The sequence below is a fragment of the Felis catus genome, chromosome D1 (genome assembly GCF_018350175.1).
Source record: "Felis catus isolate Fca126 chromosome D1, F.catus_Fca126_mat1.0, whole genome shotgun sequence".
In the NCBI taxonomy this organism is placed as follows: Eukaryota; Metazoa; Chordata; class Mammalia; order Carnivora; family Felidae; genus Felis; species Felis catus.
In genome coordinates, this window is record NC_058377.1 from 75,533,495 (window position 1) to 75,554,159 (window position 20,665).

The window sequence follows — 20,665 nt, forward strand, 5'->3', positions numbered from 1 at the left end:
GTGAAAAAGTCAGTGAGGAAGACCGGGAACCCCCCCAGCTCACACGGTGAAGAGCTGCCTTCAGTCTAATGGGAAATGCACTTGTACATTCCGTCCATTTCTTTCTGGCCACACCCTTACAGGATACCGGAGTTTTTGGACGTGACCCTTTCGGGGACCTGTTGCAGCAAAATTTCCACCACAAGTAGAAGGAAAAGCACTAAAAGCACCACCACAGCTTCTAGTCTTTTCAGTTCACTTAGCTTTAAAGGGAACTGGCATCATCAGCCGAGAGGCTGAAGCCCGGCACACCTGATTTTAATTTCGAGCCATGTGGAGGGATCCAGCGTGGGTAGTAGGTTTTATTTGTTTGTTGGTTTTTCCACCAGCCATGCTGGGCACCTATCAGTGCATCAGCCGTTCTTGTACGTAAGGGAAGTGCGGCTGCTATAACCCCAATACAGGCCGGGAAAGGTCAGGGACCCCAGAGAAGCCTCAAGTCAAAAGTGATGGCCTCTGTGTGGGGGTTCTGGAGGTTTCCTGGAATGGAAGGTAAAATGGAAGGTCTGGAACATAAACGGGGGCTAATGTTGGGTATGGTGGGGGAGCAGGGAAGAGGGCAGTGAGGCACCCCGTTCAGAGCAAACAGCTTGGCCAGAGAGCTGGTGACAGCCAGTTGAGGGAGGAGGAATTCAAGTGATGTAGTTTGCTTGTCTACTAGGGTCTGTTAAAAGGATCGCTGTTCCTTTGACGCAGAAATTGTTTTCTCAGTCTGGAGTAAAATAATACTAATAAAGTAATATGCTGACTACATAGTCTCATGTGATTAGTTAACCATCACACTAACAGAAGCTTTTTCTTTAATTTAGCAAATATTCATTGAGCCCTTTGGGGTGTGGCAGTCCTGTGGTAGGAGCTGGGAATGAGGTATAGGCCACGACGGTCAGAATTCCGTGTCACTCGCGGCCAAATACAATCTGATTTTTTTCATTGTGCTGAAGTAGGTCTCATATGATAATTACCATTTGAACCATTTTAAAACATATGGTTCCATGACATTAAGTACATTCACCTTGCAGATGCGGACGTTACCGCCGTCTCCAGACGGCATCTTCCCGAACTGAAACTGTCCTCGTTGTTGCCCCCTCCCCTCAGCTCCTGGCAATCATCCTTCTGTGAATTTGCCCACTCTGGGGACCTCTTCTAAGTGGAACCGCACAGTCTTTGTCCTTTCATGGCTGGCTCATTCCACTTGGCATAATGTCTTCGAGGTTCATCCATGCTGTACTATGTGTCAGAATGTTATTCCCTTTGAAGACTGAAACGATATTTCATTGTATGTATATACCGTGTTTCGTTTATCCGTGTACTTATCCAAACAATATCCATTGTTTATCCACCGATGGACACTCAGCTTGCTTCTGCCTTTTGGCTATTGTTTTTTTGTTTGTTTGTTTGTTTTAAATTTTTTTTAACGTTTATTTATTTTTGAGACAGAGAGAGAGACAGAGCATGAACGGGGGAGGGTCAGAGAGAGGGAGACACAGAATCTGAAACAGGCTCCAGGCTCTGAGCCATCAGCACAGAGCCTGACGCGGGGCTTGAATTCACGGTCTGCAAGATCATGACCTGAGCCGAAGTCGGCCGCTTAACCGACTGAGCCACCCAGGCGCCCCTGGCTATTGTGCATAAGACTGCTGTGAGCATAAGTGCACAAATATCTGCTCAGGTCCCTGCCTTCACTTCTTTTGGATATGTACCTAGAAATGGAATTGCTGGATCATAGTTTAGGTTTAAATTTTTTGAGGAACTCCTGTTTTGTTTTCCACAGTGGCTCTATCTTACATTCTCATGGTAGTTTACAAGCGATCTAATTTCTCCACGTCTTCCACAAAGACTTATTTTCTGGGTTTTTTTTTGTTTTTTTTGTTTTGTTTTGTTTTTTGAGGGGGAGGGGGTTTGGTTTTTTTTTAAATAATAGCTATCCTAGGGACACCTGGGTGGCTCAGTCGGTTAAGCGTCCAACTTCGGCTTAGATCATGATCTCACAGTTTGTGGGATTGAGCCCCACGTCGGACTCTGTGCTGACAGCTCTGAGCCCGGAGCCTGCTACGGATTCTGTGTCTCCCTTCCTGTCTGCTCCTCCCCCGCTTGCACTTTGTCTCTTTCTCTCAAAAATAAATAAAAACACACAAAAAAATTGATAATAGCTATCCTAATGGGTATGAAGTGGTATCTTATTGTAGTTTCAATTTGCATTCTCATGATTAATGATATTGAACATCTTTCCATGTGTGCATCGGCCATTTGTGTATCTTCTTTGGAGAAATGTCCATTTGCCCATTTTTCCATCGGATTGTTGTATCGCTGTTTGTAAGTTATAGGAGTGCTTTATTATTCTGGCCACCAATTCCTTATCAGATAGCTGACTTGCAAGTATTTTCTCCCTTTCTGTAGATTGCCTTTTCACTCTGTGAACAGTGTCCTTTGATGCACTAAAGTTTTTCATTTTGATGAAATCCAACTTACCTGGCTTCTCTTTTTTTTTTTTTTTTGTGCCTGTGCTTTTAGGGTCATATCCAAAAAGTCATTGCAAATCCAGTGTCCTTAAGCTTTCTTCTAAGAGTTATAATTTAGCTCTTGCATGTAGGTCTTTGAGCCATTTTGGGTTAATTTTTTTATATGGTATACGATAAGAATCCAACTTGATTTTTTTTTTTTTTGCATGTGGATATTGTTTGTCCAGCGCCATTTGTTAAAAAGGCCACCGTGACTTTATTGAACAGTATTAAAGACCATTGGACCACAGACACAAAGGTTTATTTGTGGGCTCTCAAGTCTAATCCATTGGTCCATTTGTCCTTAGGCCAGTACCACACCAATTTGATTACTGTAGCTTTGTAATAAGTTTAGAAATCAGAAACTCTGAGACCTCAAACTTTGTTCTTTTGTAAGATTATTTCGGCCATTTGGAGTCCTTTAAGATTCTATATGAATTTTAGGATGTGTTGTTCTCTTTCTGCAAAAGTCATCACTGGGATTTTGATAGGGATTAACAGAGCAACTTTGTAAAAAACGTTTGTTTATGTAGATCATCATCCTTATTCTAACTTGGATGTTCTCAGAGCCTCTGAAATTGCAGACACAAGAAGGTTCTTAGAAAGTATGGGTCCCGGGGCGCCTGGGTGGCTCAGTTGGTTAAGTGGCCAACTTGGGCTCAGGTCACGATCTCGCAGTCCGTGAGTTCGAGCCCCACGTCGAGCTCTGTGCTGACAGCTCAGAGCCTGGAGCCTGTTTCAGATTCTGTGTCTTCCTCTCTCTGGCCCTCCCCGTTCATGCTTTGTCTCTCTCTGTCTCAAAAATAAAATAAAAACGTTAAAAAAAAAAAAAAGAAATTAACATATAAAAAAAAAAAAAAAAAAAGAAAGTATGGGTCCCAAACCCAGCTCCGTGCCCTGGCACTTTCCTGCCCGCTTTCCTTGGTGGTTCTTATACCCCTTCTCTCTCTTTCTATACCTGCAATGATCCTCCCTAAGAAGGATCAGAGAGAAAACTATGTTTAAGCCCACACCATTAAGATTAGACATTGATCACAGCAGTGCTGAGAATGCTCCCTGGCTAGGTTTAAGGAATCCTCCAGAACTATTTAGCAGATCGAGCGAGGTTCCTGTGCCCCTCTGTGATGTGGTGGGTAACAGAGTTGTCGAGAAATTGACCTGAGCAACTCTGAAAACCGTCTCCAGCCTGTGTGGCTAGAGTCCATGTACTTTCAAACACACACACACACACACACACACACGCACGCACGCACACGCAAAACAGGTTTCAGTTATCCTAACAAATTTGAATGCTCAAGATTGACACCTTGACAAATTGTAGGAAATTGCAAACATTTTCCCAGACCCAATTATCAGGTCTTTTCCTGAAGACTACTGAGAGGATTTAGGCGGGGAAATGTCCCCAGGGCAGGTTTAAAATCACAATGGGGGTGACAGGAGCTGGGATCAGCCAGCCTAGAACATGCTCCCTGGGTGCCTGCTGGCATCAGGATCAGACCACCAATGTCCCCCTAACTGGGAGGCTGGGGACAGAAGGGACTGGCGGCCAGTGTTGGCCCTGTCGGAGGGAGAGAGGAAGAAATGCTTATTTATCTGCCTTAGACAGTATTTTCATTTAGAAAGTATTTTGGTTACTGTCAGGGAAGGTTAAGGCTGGTTGCCAGAAAAACCAAACTTTCCCCCTCCCTCCAGGAGGATTAATGTTCTCTGTAAACCCTGAAAAAAAAGCAAAAAAGCCCTTTCTCTTCTTCAAAGACATCCTGTCTGCACTGTTTCAAATGAGACTTTTCCTTCTTGTGGTGGTTTGTCAGTTGGTGGTGGGGGAACCTTGGAAGCTGGTCTTTTAGAACTGAGCTGCTGAGGCTTCAGGGCACAGTCCCCTCGAGGGTCATAAAATCTGTTCAGGGGCTCAGGGATAGGCGTTTAAAAAAATGGATTAGGGTAGAGTAGATCAGAGTCTATTGCATATAATAGTACGTCTTGATATTTTTCAGTTTTGCATATGGACATTTGGATGTTTACGGGGGGTGATGTAATGTGTCATTCTTACTGGTCAGTAGTCCAGACTTGGAAAGCCGTTAGTTTTTAAATGGTCTTTGGCTAAACAAGGCCTGGTCATGGTGCCAGTGCTAGGCTAGCCACTCTCAGCAAAATTCTCTAAACGAATACACACAAAGAAATAAAACTCTAAAAGGTGGCCATTTCAGGTTAGCTTTAAACCTCGTCCTTATTTGGACCTTCTGGTTTGATTTCTGTTTTGTTGATTACATTTTCCAAAAGCGTGGACTTAACACAGGTAGGTATTTATAAAATATTTATTACAGATTTTATATATAAAATAAGCATTTCTTGATTTAATGGAGAAGTGTCTCCCCAGCTTCAGTCTTCCACAGACCTGTGTGAGTTTTGCCAAATCTGTGAACCAAATCTGTGTGTTTTTGTTTCTTGTTTTCCTTAAATCAGCTCCAGTTTTAAATGTATGTCTAATAATCATGAAACTGTTCATTTATATATGGGCTAGTTATCTGTTCTATTGCAATAAGATAAATATATGACTTTTAAAATATAAAAATACTCATCCATGTGCCATTGAAAATAGGCTCACCTACTACAGTGGCCCGCATACCATTAATTGCCAGAGAAATACTGATGTTCAGAACGTTCTTTTATGTTTTTCTCTTTCCTCCCTATTAGATTCCTTTACTCTCACAGAGGTGTGTATACATGAGAGCCGAAACTAGAGCTGTTCCTCATTAGGGAGCGAAGTGCTCTTAATTTTATAGACCTCTCCCCGCCTTCCCTTCCCCAGGCTTGTTTTCATAGGATACCAGAATTTCTGAATTCACAAGTCCCTCATTCAAGGCTGACTGTCCCTTGACCCAGCCAGTTTTCACTGATGTCTACTAGTAAACATCCTAAGAGAGCTGTGGAGGGAGAATGTTTGAAGGTAAACACCTGTATGCCGCAGCACAGAGTAATGATAGAACTGAGGGCTGCATTCTCTGGCCTCAGCCTCACCGGGCCTCTCGGAGACTCACTGAGATTTGAATGGAAGCAGAGTGGAAAAGACTCTAGAGAAACGGCTCATCCTTCTTACAAATGGGGCAACTGAGGCCCAGAGGGGCAAAATGGCACATCGTGGGTCACACTGTTGGTTGGTAACAAAGCTTAAAGCTTCACTCACCTACCCATATCTCTCTCATATTTACTTCACTGTCTCAGAAGCATGGTAAGGACAGTCTCATGCTGGGAATCATAAAATCCCGGCATTAGGAATGGCTGTTTTCCAAAGAAAGAAGAACAGGCCCTAAACAGCCAAGGTCACTGGTGTGAAACCTTCAGAATGATGGGAATATGGCAAAACCACTCGTGACCTGGAGCCCGCTTCACTGTTAAGGGGATTTCTAGCCATGACATAAGTGCAAAGTATAGATTGTCTTATCCTCAGGTGATCTGGTGCCCTGCAGCCCTACTCAGGAAACTCGTGTTCTAGAAACCAAATTCAGATCATCTCTACAGTTAACAGCTGCAGCGAATAGCCTTGAAATGTCCCCATGATTTGATAACCAGAGGAGCCCACGCCACATGCTAAGTGGAAATTCTGGAGCTCTGAGTCCTGATAGTGTTTTTTGGTTTTGCCGGGAGTTTAGGCTAAAAACTTTTGGCTCATGACTCATCAGAAGGCTGTGGCTCTGTTGCCTTAACTGTGAATTGCAAAAGTCAAAACTACCAACCTCCAATCTGATAGCCACATACCAAGGGTTTCCTATGCTCTGGCAGGCTGTCGCACACAAAGATGAGTCAGGGAGCGTGGACCAGTGGGCTAGCCAGCCAACCTAGAGCAGAAACATGGTGTGACAAGTCAGAGGTCATTGGCTCTGTGAAGGTTTCCCAAATGGGAGAGTTAATGGATCCCAACCCTTAGGTATCATGGTACCCTACACAGCCCTCTGTAGTCCTTTACATTGTTCTCTGCTCTGCTTGAGGCCTGTTGCCTCTTTGGACAGTGAGTTCCTAGTGGGTAGACCTTATTTTGTATTCCTCTGTATTCCCAGTGGCTAGAATATGTAGGTGGCCCTCTAAAATCCTTTTATGGGGAGGTATGAGCAAAGTCCTCGGAAAATGCCATGTGACGCCAACCAAGTGGGTCAGTCAGCTCGAAGGTCTCAGCGTGACACAGAAGGCATTTGAGCAGGGGTTTAAAAGACACGTGGAAGTTTCTGGGAGCGAGCTGTTTTGGCCCAGCGTGGTATGCGTCCTACCTACATCGTGCAAGCCCTTCCCCAGCCTCCCTCTTTCCCCCGCCCCTGGCCTGGCACCTTGGATCTGAAGGAGACAACATCTTTAGCTTAGTCTGCGCATTTCACTTAGATGAGCCAGGTGTCTGTTTCACTCTGGGTTAGTCCTTGGCTAGTTAGTTGTTGGTTGATTTCTACCTGTGTTTGTTAGTGTTAGAAATACACAGACCTGCTAAGTAGGAGCATTTGTCAAACCATTGCAAGCAAGCTTTCTTGAGGTTCTAAGGAATGTGTGGGAGCAGAGAAGTCCTACTGATCCGTGCACTTACACTCAGTGGAATGTGCCTAAGACTTCTTTAGGAAAGAGGGGCACACCTCTGAATATGATGCAGTTCTTGTGAGGACATTGTTACAACCTGCCCCAAAAGACCCCCTTTTCTTTACCTCTTATTTTCTAACAAATGATAAAATTTATCAGCCATGTTAGTTATCCGTTCCCCTGCTGGACTGTAAATTCTAAGAAGGCAGGGATTTTGTTTTGCATTGATGTATCCCAGGTGCCTAGAACAGCATCTGACATACACATTGAATGAGTGAATATTGACATGAATGAATATACTCAGTGAACAAATGAATCCTTTTGCCTCAGATCTGAACCCAGGTTAAGGGAAAGACAGTTGCCTTATGAGAAGTGGAACTCAGGATTGGAGGTCACCAGTATTTACTGCAGAGAGCCAGCCTCTGCACTATAGGCTGCCTCCTTTCCAGAGGCTGGGCTGGGCTGTGCCCCAAAAAGGATGTCATGAACATACCTTAGCAACAGAAAAGTTGATGCCTAAAAAGCACTCCTACCATTTAAGTGCCTCTTGTTTAAACATATCCTTCACCAAAGGAGGTAGCTGTGATACAGTCCCATGAGCACTGTGTCAGGAGACCTGGGTTCAAGTCCCAGCTATGTCCATGCCTAGCTCTGTGGTTTAGGGTCCGTTACTAGCGCTCCCATGAGCCGCGGTTTCCTCACTCACAAAAGGGGGATAGTGAGCCCCTCTTCACAATGTGCCTAGCTCCGTACCTCCTGATACCAGGAGACCCTCCCTAAGCAGCGTCAGGCTGCTGGAGACCCTCTGAAAGGCCGGCAGTGTGGGTGGGTTCCCGACCCTGTTTGCAAGCCGGTCTCCAGCTCTCCCCAGGAAAAGATCCAACAACGCCTCGTGAGTTTTGTTAGGGAGGATTGTGCAGCACCCCCCGCTCCAAACCCAAATCCCCAGTAAGTCAGGAAGATGTATGTGTTTTAAAACATTGGGAGGTCTGCTTTGGATCACCCTGGAGCTGTGGCTTCCCGGAGCAGCTGGGAGTGAGTGGAGGAAAGCCGTTCCTCTGTCGGGAGTTCTCCCGGCTCGGTGCTCATGTCCCACACAGGGGCTGCCTGCACTCGGCTTTGGCGGCCGTTGACTTTTAAATCATAAAAAGCCGCTCTATACACAGTTTACTCTGTTGCTAGAAGGCAGCGGAACATAGGTATTAAAAAAAAAAAAAAAAAAAAACGGGCAGAAGAAGCAGCCGTTAATCCCGCCAGGCTTCTGGGCACTGGAGCAGTTGCGGATGACAAAAGTTAATTAGAAACATGAGCAGTTTAACTGAAAACACTTGTGACAATTGGAAGGGCAGCCTCTCCGGTCAGAGAATTTTTCCTAGGGAACCGTGGTGGGAGAAAGTGGCTGCCGCTAGGTAAGTCGTGTTGTGGTGACTTTGCAGACACGGACGTGCTCTTCGGGGGCTGAAGGGCCGCATCCTCTCCGTTCCGTGCACCGGGCTGTGTGGGGTGTGGGTGGCACGGCGCCGGGCTCAGCCGTGACATGCCTTCCCGGCCACTTTCTGTCTGACAGCTGCCCCTGTGTGGGCGATAGAGCTGCTTGGTTCTGAGTGCTCGTGGAGGAGGGCATCCCTGATCTCGTTTCCGTGGTATGGGCCGCCTCGGCCAGCAGAACTCCAGCTTGGAACCCGCCCTTCTTAGAATCATTCTGATTCCACTTTGCAAATATCTTGAGGCGTTTCTGAGAAGAGAGTCTGGCTGGGGAAATACACCCTAAGCGCCAAAGGGGAGACCTTGACTTTCAGATAACCTGTGTGTTTTCATGCCTACAGTAAATCGATGTGCGGTTTATACTCTTAAGCTAAAAAATCTTTTTTAAGTCTTGCCTGAATCATGCTGGTACCGCTTTCAAAATGTCAACATAGGAAAAAGCGTCTATGCTTTGATAGGACTTAGCAACTTCCTTGGGTAATTATTCTTCGGTAAAGGTTATGCTTGGTTTCTCTTTCTTTTTTGTTCCGTTTTAATGTCTCTCCTACATTTTCTTAAAGGCGGCTAATTTTCAATTATTTCGCATTAACCGGGAAATTGGGTTGTGGGTTGAATAATTCAAAAACAGTATGTGTTTCCTACATCTTTCGTGGTGTAGGTTTTTGGTTTTTTACCAGAAACGCATGCTTAATTGTGCTTTGCACATGTTGATATTAAGATCAGTGTGCATTTGCACAGCAGATACCAGGATAGGACGGGAAATGTGAACTGTGTGTGATGGAGAGCAGGAGGAAGTCAAGGTGGGATTTAAAAACTTATCCACCGGTGGGGCGCCTAGGTGGCTCAGTCAGTTAAGCGTCTGACTTCGGCTCAGGTCACGATCTCATGATTCGTGAGTTCGAGCCCCACGCCGGGCTTTGTGCTAACAGCTCAGGGCCTGGAGCCTGCTTCGGATTCTGTGTCTCCCTCCCCTCAGCAACTCCCCTGCTCAGACTCTGTCTCTGTCTCAAAATAAATAAAGATTAAAAAAACAACAACTTAACCACGGGTAAGGCACGGGAGGGTGGTGGAGCTATCTGAGCGTTTGGGTTGAGAGTGATGAGCCGTGGAACCATGGTCCACCCTCCCTGGCCGTCAACGCAGGTCCACAGGTGTAATTCGGGTTTCCTTCTCTTCCCCATCTCTGCAGAGCCATTGGCGAGCCCAGCCTCCTCCCACCCCGGAATGAGTGAAAATGCACCTGTTCCTCTGGAAAGTGGCAGCAGCCCCTCCCCTGCTAACAGCGGCACCTCCTCGGCCATCCCCCAGCCCGGTGCTGCTTCCAAGCCCTGGCGCAGCAAGTCGGTCAGCGTGAAGCACAGTGCCACACCGTCCATGCTCTCGGTCAAGCAGCCCATGCCCGAGGCCCCCAGGCCCAGCCCTGAAGCCATGAAGCCAGCCCCCAACAGTCAGAGGTCCATGCTGGAAAAACTAAAGCTTTTCAACAGCAAAGGGGGTTCCAAGGCAGGCGAGGGCCCGGGGTCGCGGGACACGAGCTGTGAGCGGCTCGAGATTCTACCCAGCTTTGAAGAGAGCGAAGAGACGGAAGCCACCAGTCGCTCGCTGTCCACGGCGGGTCCCGCTTCCAACAGCCCCAAGATCGCCCTCAAGGGCATCGCCCAGAGAACTTTTAGCCGGGCGCTGACCACCAAGAAGAGTTCCCCGAAAGGCAACGAGAAGGAAAAGGAGAAACAACAGCGGGAGAAGGAAAAGGAGAAAAGCAAGGACCTCGCCAAGAGAGCCTCTGTGACAGACAGGCCGGACCTCAAAGAGGGGCCGAAAGAAGACCCCAGCGGGGCGGCGGTGACCGAGATGCCAAAAAAGTCCTCCAAGATCGCCAGCTTCATCCCCAAGGGGGGGAAGCTCAACAGTGCCAAGAAGGAGGCCACAGCCCCTTCCCACAGTGGAATACCAAAACCAGGAATGAAGAGCATGCCCGGGAAGTCCCCAAGTGCCCCTGCCCCTTCCAAGGAGGGGGAGCGGAGCCGGGGTGGGAAGCCGAGCTCGGGGCTCCCCCAGCAGAAGCCCCAGCTGGACGGCAGACACTCCAGTTCCTCCTCCAGCCTGGCGTCCTCAGAAGGAAGAGGCCCTGGAGGGACCACCCTGAACCACAGCATCAGCAGCCAGACCGTCAGCGGGTCCGTCGGGACCACCCAGACCACAGGAAGCAATACCGTCAGTGTTCAGCTACCTCAGCCCCAGCAGCAATACAACCATCCCAACACTGCCACCGTCGCGCCTTTCCTGTACAGGTAGGTGCGGCCGCCCGTCCGCCCTTGCTGGGCCGTGGGCAGAGGAGCCTTTCTGGTAGGTCCCAGGTCTTTGAGGGCAGGAACCCGGCCTGCCCTCTAGGAACATGAAAGCTGACAGCTAACGTACGCCTCGATAAGCTCCCAGTAGAGCCTTACACGTGTGCTTGAGGGAGCAACTAGTACAACACGGCTTGGGGGAGGGGGAGAGGAAGCTAAAGAGAGGAAGCAAAATTCGAGCTGACCCCAGGATGAGGAGGAGTTGGCCAGGCACGTGGGGACCCAGGGGCGTTTCAGGAGCAGACGCGGTAAGTGTGATTTGGTATCACTCAGCGTGACCGGCCCCGACATCGGTCCTAACGTTTTCTGAACGTACCTTAAAAAATGAGAAACACAGATGTCACCTTGCTGAGTGGGTGAGACCTCTTCTCACAGAGGCGTTCGTCTTGAGCTTCCAGATCCTCACAGCTGCCTACACATGGCACGTGTTAAGTATTTTTTCAGTCCTTGCTAGAATCTTTCTTCAAGAGAGCAGCGTGAAAGGTCAAGGTAGTGATAGGAAGGGATCAGTTTGTTTTTTTAAGTTTATTTTGGGGGAGGGAGGGGCAGAGAGAGAGAGAGAGAGAGAGAGAGAGAGAGAATCCCAAGCAGGCTTTGCACTGACAGTGCATTGGGCAGCCTGATGCAAGGCTTGAACTCACGAACCGTGAGATCGTGACCTGAGTTTAAATCAAGAGTTGGATGCTTCACTGACTAAGCCACCCAGGAGCCCCAGGGAGAGATCAGTTCTAGAAGAACAAAAGAATCAGGTTGTATTGAGGAGACAAGCCTGGATGCTTGCTTGTCTGACTCCATTCTGTCCATTATCTGTCCCCCACACCCTCTCTCTCTAATGGCACATCCATAGGACTGTGGGAGACCACGTGGAGCCAGGTGCCGCTTGCTCTGTGTGCTTGTGGCCTGTGAGAGCCTCTCATTGCCCAGCCTGCACCACGCACCTTTGCAGGATGGAGGACACGGGCTCTGGGTGGTCCTTGGCCACGTGGACAAGTCCTCTCCAACAGATGGCAGCTGTGCTTTAAGGGACTCCCAGAGCTTTGCTCACAGTGCCCAGCTTAATCCTGTACTTGAGACGTGGAGTACATTTGGCCATTCTGCACAGCAGAATGTTACTAATACCTCTGCATAGCAAAAGGGGCCTGATGAGTGAATGCCATTATCTAGGCACTTACTTTACAGCTTCTGCCCTAAGTATGTATACATATACACTGCACACACACACACACACACACACACCCGGACGCCCGTAGGCATGGACGTACATTGACAGCCACGTCCAAGTATGGACACAAGTTCACATACGTATATAAAATGCTAGTGTGCATATGCACACATATATTTTCACACCTGTTTGCATGCAGACTCGTGCCCATACTTTCAGCTTCCTGTGTTTGTATGGTTCCCCCCGAAGAAATGGATATCCCCTCTCTCCCTGCCTGAGTTGTGTTCTCGTAGGCTGTGTTACCATGCCTGCCAACAGCGAGTGGGAAGACTGGCCTGAGTGATTCAGAGTAAAGCCAGGCAGGTCCAGCCAGTGAGGCAAGGCCAGGCTTCTCTTTGTCCCATCCCTCCTTCTTTCTCTTCTTCGTACCCTCCCCCTCAACAGGGGTCACACCCGGACTTTTTAATTGGGAGAAGGTCATCTTTTTATTACATCCAGTCATTAGCTCAGCTAACCATTGGAGAAGAGTGCCAGGGCTTTTAGATAATGACTCAGCATTCGTCTCCATGCAGGGCTTTTAATACAGTTGTTCTCTGAACCATGGAGGCAGCTGAATTGCTCCCCATGAAATTTTTATCATTCCAGTAACATTAATAGTCTTGAGGTAATACATATTCAAGCTACTGCTCCCAGAGTCTTGATTTGCATTTTCGAAATTAAAATATATGATGGTGTTTGGACGCCATCCATTTCACTCCCTTTTTCTTTTTTTTCTGGAATCATTTGAAAGATTGTAAAACATTTAACCTCTTTTAAAATTTCACGCTTCTCTGTGAGAGGAAAACTCTTAACGAAAGAGCAAATGTCTGACAAATACGAGACATGAGAAAATGTCATGCGTATCTGTCAAGCTGTACTTGAATGTCCATGTTCACCCTGTGTGATGTCCCTCTGGCCCCTCTGATGTGCTTTTCCTTCTCAGGTGAGCCAGGATGGGAGTCAGGATGCCTGGGCTCTGTCTTTTATTAGCTTACAAATCCCTGGGTGGTCTGGGACCCTTCCCTGTGGGGACAGCTATGGAGCACATGCTACATATGTGCAGAGACCCTGCTAAGGCTTTTCGTGCCTTCGCCCATAGAATCATCCCCGAGACTTCACAAGCTCGCTACTTTTGAGATCCCCGTTCTGTAGGTGAGCAAACTGAGGCTCTGAGCGATTAAATAACTCACACCAAGTCCAGAGCTAATAGCTAGAAGAGCTAGTGTCTAAACCCAAGTCTAACTAGAGGGGCCAAGTTCTTAAGCACCAAACAGTCTTGGCTCTCTGAGTCAGTGCAGCTCCCTGAACCTCATTGTCTTCATCTATAGAGCAAGGAGATGAGATGAGATGAGAAGATTTTTTTAAATGGGTTAGACTCCCCTTGTGCTCTAAAATTCTCTCGAGTTCATGGGTTACTTACTGTAGAGAACTTGCCGTCTTCCCCTCCCCAGAACCTGTCAACATTGGCGATGTTACCAAGGCATAAAAGAAAGATAAGTCATCTTTTTGAATCACACTGAATGAATTATATTGAGAAGTGACATGGACATGGATCACTTTACACTTGACTGAATGCTTCTTGAGTCCTGTCACGTGATTTTTGTGGCAGCCAGGAGAGGTCACTGTGGCTAGCCCTGCTGTACACATGGGGGACCTGAGGGTCAGAGGTGTGAAGTGACTTCTCACATGTGCTTGGCTACCTGCAGCCAGCGAAATGTTCAGACTCCAAGTCTAATGCTCCTTCTAGGACCCAGCATCTTTCTAGACTTAAACATTTCTCGTTTATACATTCAGTACACCCTGCTTAAGGGCCCGCTCTACATGTGAACTTGAACAGCTTAAGTTCTTACATGTACATGTCAAAAGAGCCAGTCTTTGCTTTCAGAGAGCTCTCTAGTTGAGGCAAGATTTATTAATTAGATCTCATTGTAATACATCGGCATCAGGAGAATAAGAATGCTGTAGAAACGCACAGGTGGAACGCTTAGCCAGCAGAGTCAGGGAAGGTTTCCCGGCCAAGATGACACGGGAACTGTGTGTTAAAGGCTGATTAGGAGCAAGAGAGAAATGAAGAGGAAAAGAGCCTTTAGGCACAGGTCACACTAACTACAAAGGCAAAACCCTTAAGGGCATGGTGTGCTCTAAGGAATGAAGACACAGGTGGAAGAGAAGACACAGCAGGGCTGTGTGTACAGGGCAGGGTGGCACAAGACAGGGCTGGAAATGAATACCCATGTAGGGCGTTGTCTACCACAGTTAGGACGTTAGACCTTACTCTATGGGCCATGGAAAGCATCGGAGGCCTTTGATCAGAGGGTGATGTGATCGTATCGGTGTCACAAAAATCAGTGGAGGATGGTGCGGGGAGTAGACTGGACCTATAGACAGTCTAGAATAGAGGCCACAGACTCAGATGCCTGATTCCGACCCAAAAGGTAATAGAAATGAGTGGCCGGGGGTAATGGGACCGCGGCAGAGGGAGCGCTAGACTGTCTAGAGGGAGCAGCCATCACTTGGCACCAGCAGGTGGCGCCCTGCAAGAAAGTTCATGTAGACTTTCTTGTTTTCACTGCAAGTGGAGAAACGGACAAGGTAGAAATCCAGATATTTCTTGTGAAATCTCCCAATTTTAAAACGTTGAAATGAATTCAAAAAGCTTCAAAATACTACACAGACCAATAAGAATCTACGGGCTGGTTCCGACACCTGGCTGCCGTTTGCAACCTCCAGGCTGGAAGCAGTGTTTACAAAGTGCTTATAGGTCAGAGATGATGAAAGCCTGGACTCCGGCCAGTGAGTCAAAAGGAGCAACACGAATCCAAAAATCCTCAAGGGGTGGGGACTGCAGGAATTTGGAATTGACGGCTTCATTAGGAGGGCGAAGGTGGGGAAGGATGGGTGACTTGAGGTTTCTCGGTACGTCCCCCACGTTTAAGACAGTCCACGTTCCTGGCAAACACTTTTTTCATGGAGAGTGAAGTCTGGGTGAATGAGTTCAGGACGCTAATGAATTAATAATGCTACACCCAGGGTTACGCATCTGAGTGTAATTACACATTTGCACGCCACGCCTAGGTCAGCCGAGGTAGTTGTGGCAAGAACGCATTGCATGAAGCAGTGGCCTTGATTTACTGGACAAATAAAGGCACAGAGAAGGTTTGGGGAAGTACAGATTTCAAAGTGTTGAAATAATGATCGATGAGACCTTTCATCTCCGAAGATCTGAGCTCTGAATCCGAGACGTAGAGGGCCAACACACCTGCTTGGCACCCACTCCTGACCGGTTTTGTAGTCACCTTTCCAGAGAGAGCCATGACAGGAGGATTTGGGGAGGGCCACGGGGCTGTCAGTGGAGTCATCTTTATGCTTGACTTTCTGGTATTGCTGAGTACTTAGAAGTTGCTCTTTGGCGGAGGTTAAGTGATCCAAACCACTCAGTACTCTCCAGCCTTTTTCTGGCCAGACCTAGCTCCCTGATAGGGATTCAGAGAAGCATTCCCCAGTGAGGGATTGCAGACCCTCTGTTTGGGCAACGAATATTTCATCTTTTACAGTTCACTGGCTCTCTCCGTTTCTAGGACATTGCTCCACATGTGCTGATGAATTATTTAGAGTCAGTCTGCTGGTCTGCTCTGTTCTAAAGCGTCTCGTTGAAGGGGGTGATGGCGTGTGCTGTGGTCAGACCACAGTGGTCCAGATGTGGTAGCTACTGCTCGTGACAAGTGTGTCTGCTTTGGTTTGTGTGTGAAGGTCCCAGACAGACACCGAAGGGAATGTTACTGCTGAATCCAGCTCCGCGGGCGTGAGCATGGAACCCACCCACTACACTAAGAGTGGACAGCCTGCTCTGGAGGAGCTCACTGGTGAGTATGGAGCCCCAGAAAGTCTGTGTCTGCTGCCGATGAGACCTCCCATATAACCACCCGGCCTGATTGGAATCGCCTTACTGTTGCACTGACGGATAACCTAAACAGAGTTACTAGTGTTATTTTTTGTTTTCCTCCGTCTTCTCTTTCTTCCCTGCCCTCTCTCGCACAGTCTACTCCCTTGTCCCCAGAATTATAAGTAAATCTCTTGCTTACTGGCAAATCCTGTTTTTATTTATTTATTTTTTTAAATTTTTTTTCAACGTTTATTTATTTTTGAGACAGAGAGAGACAGAGCACGAACGGGGGAGGGGCAGAGAGAGAGGGAGACACAGAAACGGAAACAGGCTCCAGGCTCTGAGCCATCAGCCCAGAGCCCGACGCGGGGCTCGAACTCACGGACCGCAAGATTGTGACCTGGCTGAAGTCGGACGCTTAACCGACTGCGCCACCCAGGCGCCCCGGCAAATCCTGTTTTAATACATGTTCCATTTCAGTAGCAGACCTGGGCTGCTCTGACACTTAACTTTGAATCTCCTTGTTCACTCTTCAGATCAAGTCACTTTTGAACAAGATCTGGAACTATCATATCTTGCCTTTTTTTTTTTTCTTTCCTGTAGGGAAGCACTGATTGAAAATGCATTCTTGTCATCCTGCATTAATCGGAAAGGAGAACACAGCATGCTTCTTTTACCAAAAATAAACATTTGGTAAAAAAATATATATATGTTTTTTTTACCAAAAAAATAAACATATCTAAATTTTATTTAAGTTTAACCTAGACGATGATGATTAAAGGGCTATTATGTTACATGAAAACATAAAATCCACGGTTGCCATGTAGTTAATTCCACGGGTATTGATTTATTAAGGTTATAAACCTGTCACATCCTCAAAGGAGAAAAGTTAGCGTATGAGTCAGGATTCCTACTGCGCTGCATTCGGGGTTTATCACCACCTCTGTCTGTCTGCCCCGTTCCCCACTTCTGTGTCCTATGTTCCAGCAACTTCTAATCAGGGAAGTGAGTGGTAAACCACACATTTAGCAGTGGTTGTGTTATTCTTTGCATATCTTACCACTTCCAGGGTTGGCTTAAAAATCGAATCCATGTTTCAAGTCCGTTTACTAGGCTAAATATCCACGACCACACCGTTTTAATAGCCACATCACAGCTGTGGAGTTGGTCTGCAGCCCACGTGAGGGGATCATACCCATCTCACCATTAGCTCTGAGTATTAATTTCAGAGGATCTGAGCTATTTAACTATTTCCTTCTGGTTCTGCTGGCCGGGCACAGTGATGAGGCAGAGTTTTCAAGCCATTTAGAAGTGATCCATCTTGCAGTGGTTCAGGACCCCACATTTGGGATTGATCTTGTGCTTCCTTCCCTCCAAGCTTTGTACCTCCTTGCATATGAGGACATGGCCAGCCCAGCAAAAGGGCCCGCTACGAGAAGGGTGTGGCGTTCAGTGACTACTCAGGTCTCCACACACATTCCAGACTGTATTCTTACGGGCACACATCAAAAGAGGCAGGCTAGAGCTCCGAGAGCCCGGCATATATCAGATGTGTGTCCCGTGGAGTCGTGTGGATTCATGTCAGACTCTGAGGCTCTGCAAAATTCACATTTGAAAAGCAGAAGCAGCGGCCAGAGAACATTCCACATCACACTTCCCTCCCTTTTTTCTTCCTTCCTTCCCTCCTTCCTTTTTTTTTTAATTGCTAAGTGGAATTTCTTAGAGTGACTTGTCTTTACGTTCAAGCAGTAGACATCACATGTGTGACTATGCTGTGAATCATTTTATGGACACAACGGATAGTAGTATAAGGTCGAATGAACCTATCCACAGCTGATCCCTTGAAGTGACAATGAGTAGCGGGTATATTTAGAAATGGACATTTATGACACTGACCGATTGCTTAGCTCTGCCCCTCTTCAGGTGGCGAACTAGGTGGGTTTTCCCGTGGTGCTTTGTCATTTGTATGACATTACAGTTGAGACCTTGTAACTTGGATCATAGAGTCAGAAGGGAGCACACACACCTGTTGATCATCCAGTCCACGAATCCCTTCTGTCCTTCACTGACAAATTGTCTTTCAGTCTCTGCTTGAACGTTTGCGACAGGAAATTATTCGTTCGTAAGGCAGCCCTTCCATTTTTTTGTTGGCCTTCACTGGTAACAGAAATTCTTTATTCTTTCGTTTCTAGTCACCGGATATAAGCCATCCTCTTACAGCCCACAGCTAATTTCCATTCTTTGTCGTACAACAGCTTCTCCCTTGAGCCTCCTCCCTCCAAGGGAAAATCCTGGGCTCCCTCCAAGTTCCTCTTGTAACACCCTGGCGTCCTCCAAGGTCAGCCCTGTTGGGTCACAGTGTGGTGTTCTGTCCATCGTGGACGGTCGCCCAAGGGAGGGCTGACCTTGTGAATACAGAAGAGCTGCAGAGGGACAGGGAATTCCTTAAGACCTCTGTACGCGAGCAGAAGGGGCCTCCATTTCCACCGGAGCATAGTTGTGTGTTCATTCTGCTCAGGCTGTGAGCTGGTGCACACCCTTGCTCACATCGTGCAGCATCTGAGGAGACAGAAATGGCAATTGAGAATGTGATCACCTGAGCGAGGCGGGTGGGTCCTGGTTTGCGCTTCTGCGCTGCTCTTGGAATCTGGTATGTGTCGTGCTCTGGGCTGGGGCTGGGGGGTTGCAGGCGTTTCCCAGCACAAAGCCGCACGCCCCAACAAGGGAAACAGGAAACTCGAATTCAGCAAGCCCTCATTTTGTGCCAGGCGTATCATAAGCATCTCATGCGATCCTCCTACTGCCCCTTTCAGGGAAGGTTTTTATCCCCATTTGACAGATGACATTCAGAAAGGATCAAATGGCTCGCTCGAAGTCAAGCGGCTAATAGATAGCATCACCAGAGTTCAAACCTTTGTCGAGATGCAGGCAGTGTGTGCTTTTTCTTTCAGCCCTACGCTGACCAAACATTTTTGGACAATAAATATCTCTCGGGCAACTGCGGATTTGTGTGAGAGTTACTAAGAGTAAGGGTGAGATACCTTCCCATCTCAAAGGTCTTTTGAATTTCTAAAGGAGAGTTTACAGGTGAACATGCCAATTAGGAGAGACATGGGAAAATAGGTACAATTATGATGCTTTTATAGGGGATTAAGTTAACTAATTGGGAAGTTTGTGCCTAGATTTAGCTTTCTTTATTATTAATTTATTTTAAGTTTGTTTATTTTTGAGAGAGAGAGAGTGCACATATGTGCATGGGAGAGGGACAGAGAGAGAGAGAGCGAATCCTGATGAGGGGCTCGATCGCACAGACTGTGAGATCATGACCTGAGCTGACATAAAGAGTCGGATGCTTAACCGACTGAGCCACCCAGGCGCCCCTAGGTTTAGCTTTGATTAATGTTTACTGCAGGGCCTAGAGCTGCCCCAAGGATCAGTACCTTTTTGGCCTTCTTATGATAGAATATGGCCAAAGTGACAGCAAAAGATACTGGATAGGCCAGGAAATAGATGTAGTTACATTCTTCCAGTGCCATGCAGGAAGGGAAGTAAACTTTCATCACTGCTTTTGTTTGAAAACACACATGTATATGTATGTTTAAAGAATTGGGTGGGAAATGCAAGCCTGGACCACTGTTCAGATAAGAGAAAAATGCCTTCCAACTTTCTCTTGGTTCAAAAGGAGGAGAAAATTGGAAACACTTGGTATTTTCAAGGACCAGAGAGTTTGCTAGAGCAAATTTCCTCCATAAAATCACACATGTGTCATTCAGTCCATCGCCCGGTCTCCAGGCACCGTGTCAAGAACAACTATAGAAGCTTTCTGCCTCAGAAAGAAAGTCAATTCCATAACATTTCTTAGCTGCCTGTTCCCTTATTTAAATTATTTTTAATGTTTATTTATTGTTAGGAGACAGAAACATAGTGTGAACGAGGGAGGGACAGAGAGAGAGGGAGACACAGAATCTGAAGTAGGCTCCAGGCTCTGAACTGTCAGCACAGAGCCCGATGCAGGGCTCGAACCCGTGAACTGCGAGATCATGACCTGAGCTGAAGTCTGACACCCAACTGACTGAGCCACCCAGGTGCCCCGTTAGCTGCCTGTTCCCTTATTAATGACAGCTGCTGGGAGTTCCATGTAGTGCCTGATGTCAATTCCACTCGCTGCTGCCCGCTCATGTGTACCAGTTCTATGCGGAGATGTCCTTAAAAATGTTGCTCAAAGCTTGAGATAGTCATAGGCTTTTAAGGAGCCTCGATTGTGGTTCTTCGGCAGGCTTCTCAGCCTTCCCTGGAATTATTCTGAGGGACAGGTGTTTGCTTCCTTCCATCATTCTTGTCATTATTCCCCATCTCCTCTGCCCCATGTAAGCCCACACGAAGCAGAAGAGCCAGAGAACCCAGAGCAAGGCTTCTCTGGAGGGCATGTGGCTTCCTAGCTTGTGTAGGGCCCGTTTCTGCTGGTACCCTTATGCCAGCTTGACCTCTGACTGGCCGGGTGTTCTGTGGAAAATCTTGCCCAGAGAATGGAAGTTTCATCCCCCGAAGAGAAACCCTCGGTCCTCTTGATGGCTTCCTGCTCTGCAGCACCAGCTGGCATGACTTAGTGCCTGAGGTGGATGCTGTGCTCAGGAATCTCCAGGCCCTATCCCGT

General features: G+C 47.3%; 1 protein-coding gene across 17 annotated transcripts in view; it reads left to right on the forward strand.

Moving 5' to 3' along the window:
• NAV2 (neuron navigator 2) overlaps nt 1-20,665 on the forward strand; it is a 742,802-nt gene that overhangs the window by 560,838 nt on the left and 161,299 nt on the right. For 16 of the 17 annotated variants that reach the window (XM_023239646.2, XM_045039059.1, XM_019812168.3 and 13 more), the window contains 2 exons: nt 9,769-10,870; nt 15,879-15,991. In XM_023239646.2, coding sequence (XP_023095414.2) covers nt 9,769-10,870; nt 15,879-15,991 — 1,215 coding nt within the window. Of the gene's footprint in view, nt 1-8,342; nt 8,504-9,768; nt 10,871-15,878; nt 15,992-20,665 lie in introns of those variants that run through there. The other variant, XM_045039058.1, reaches the window with a different exon arrangement.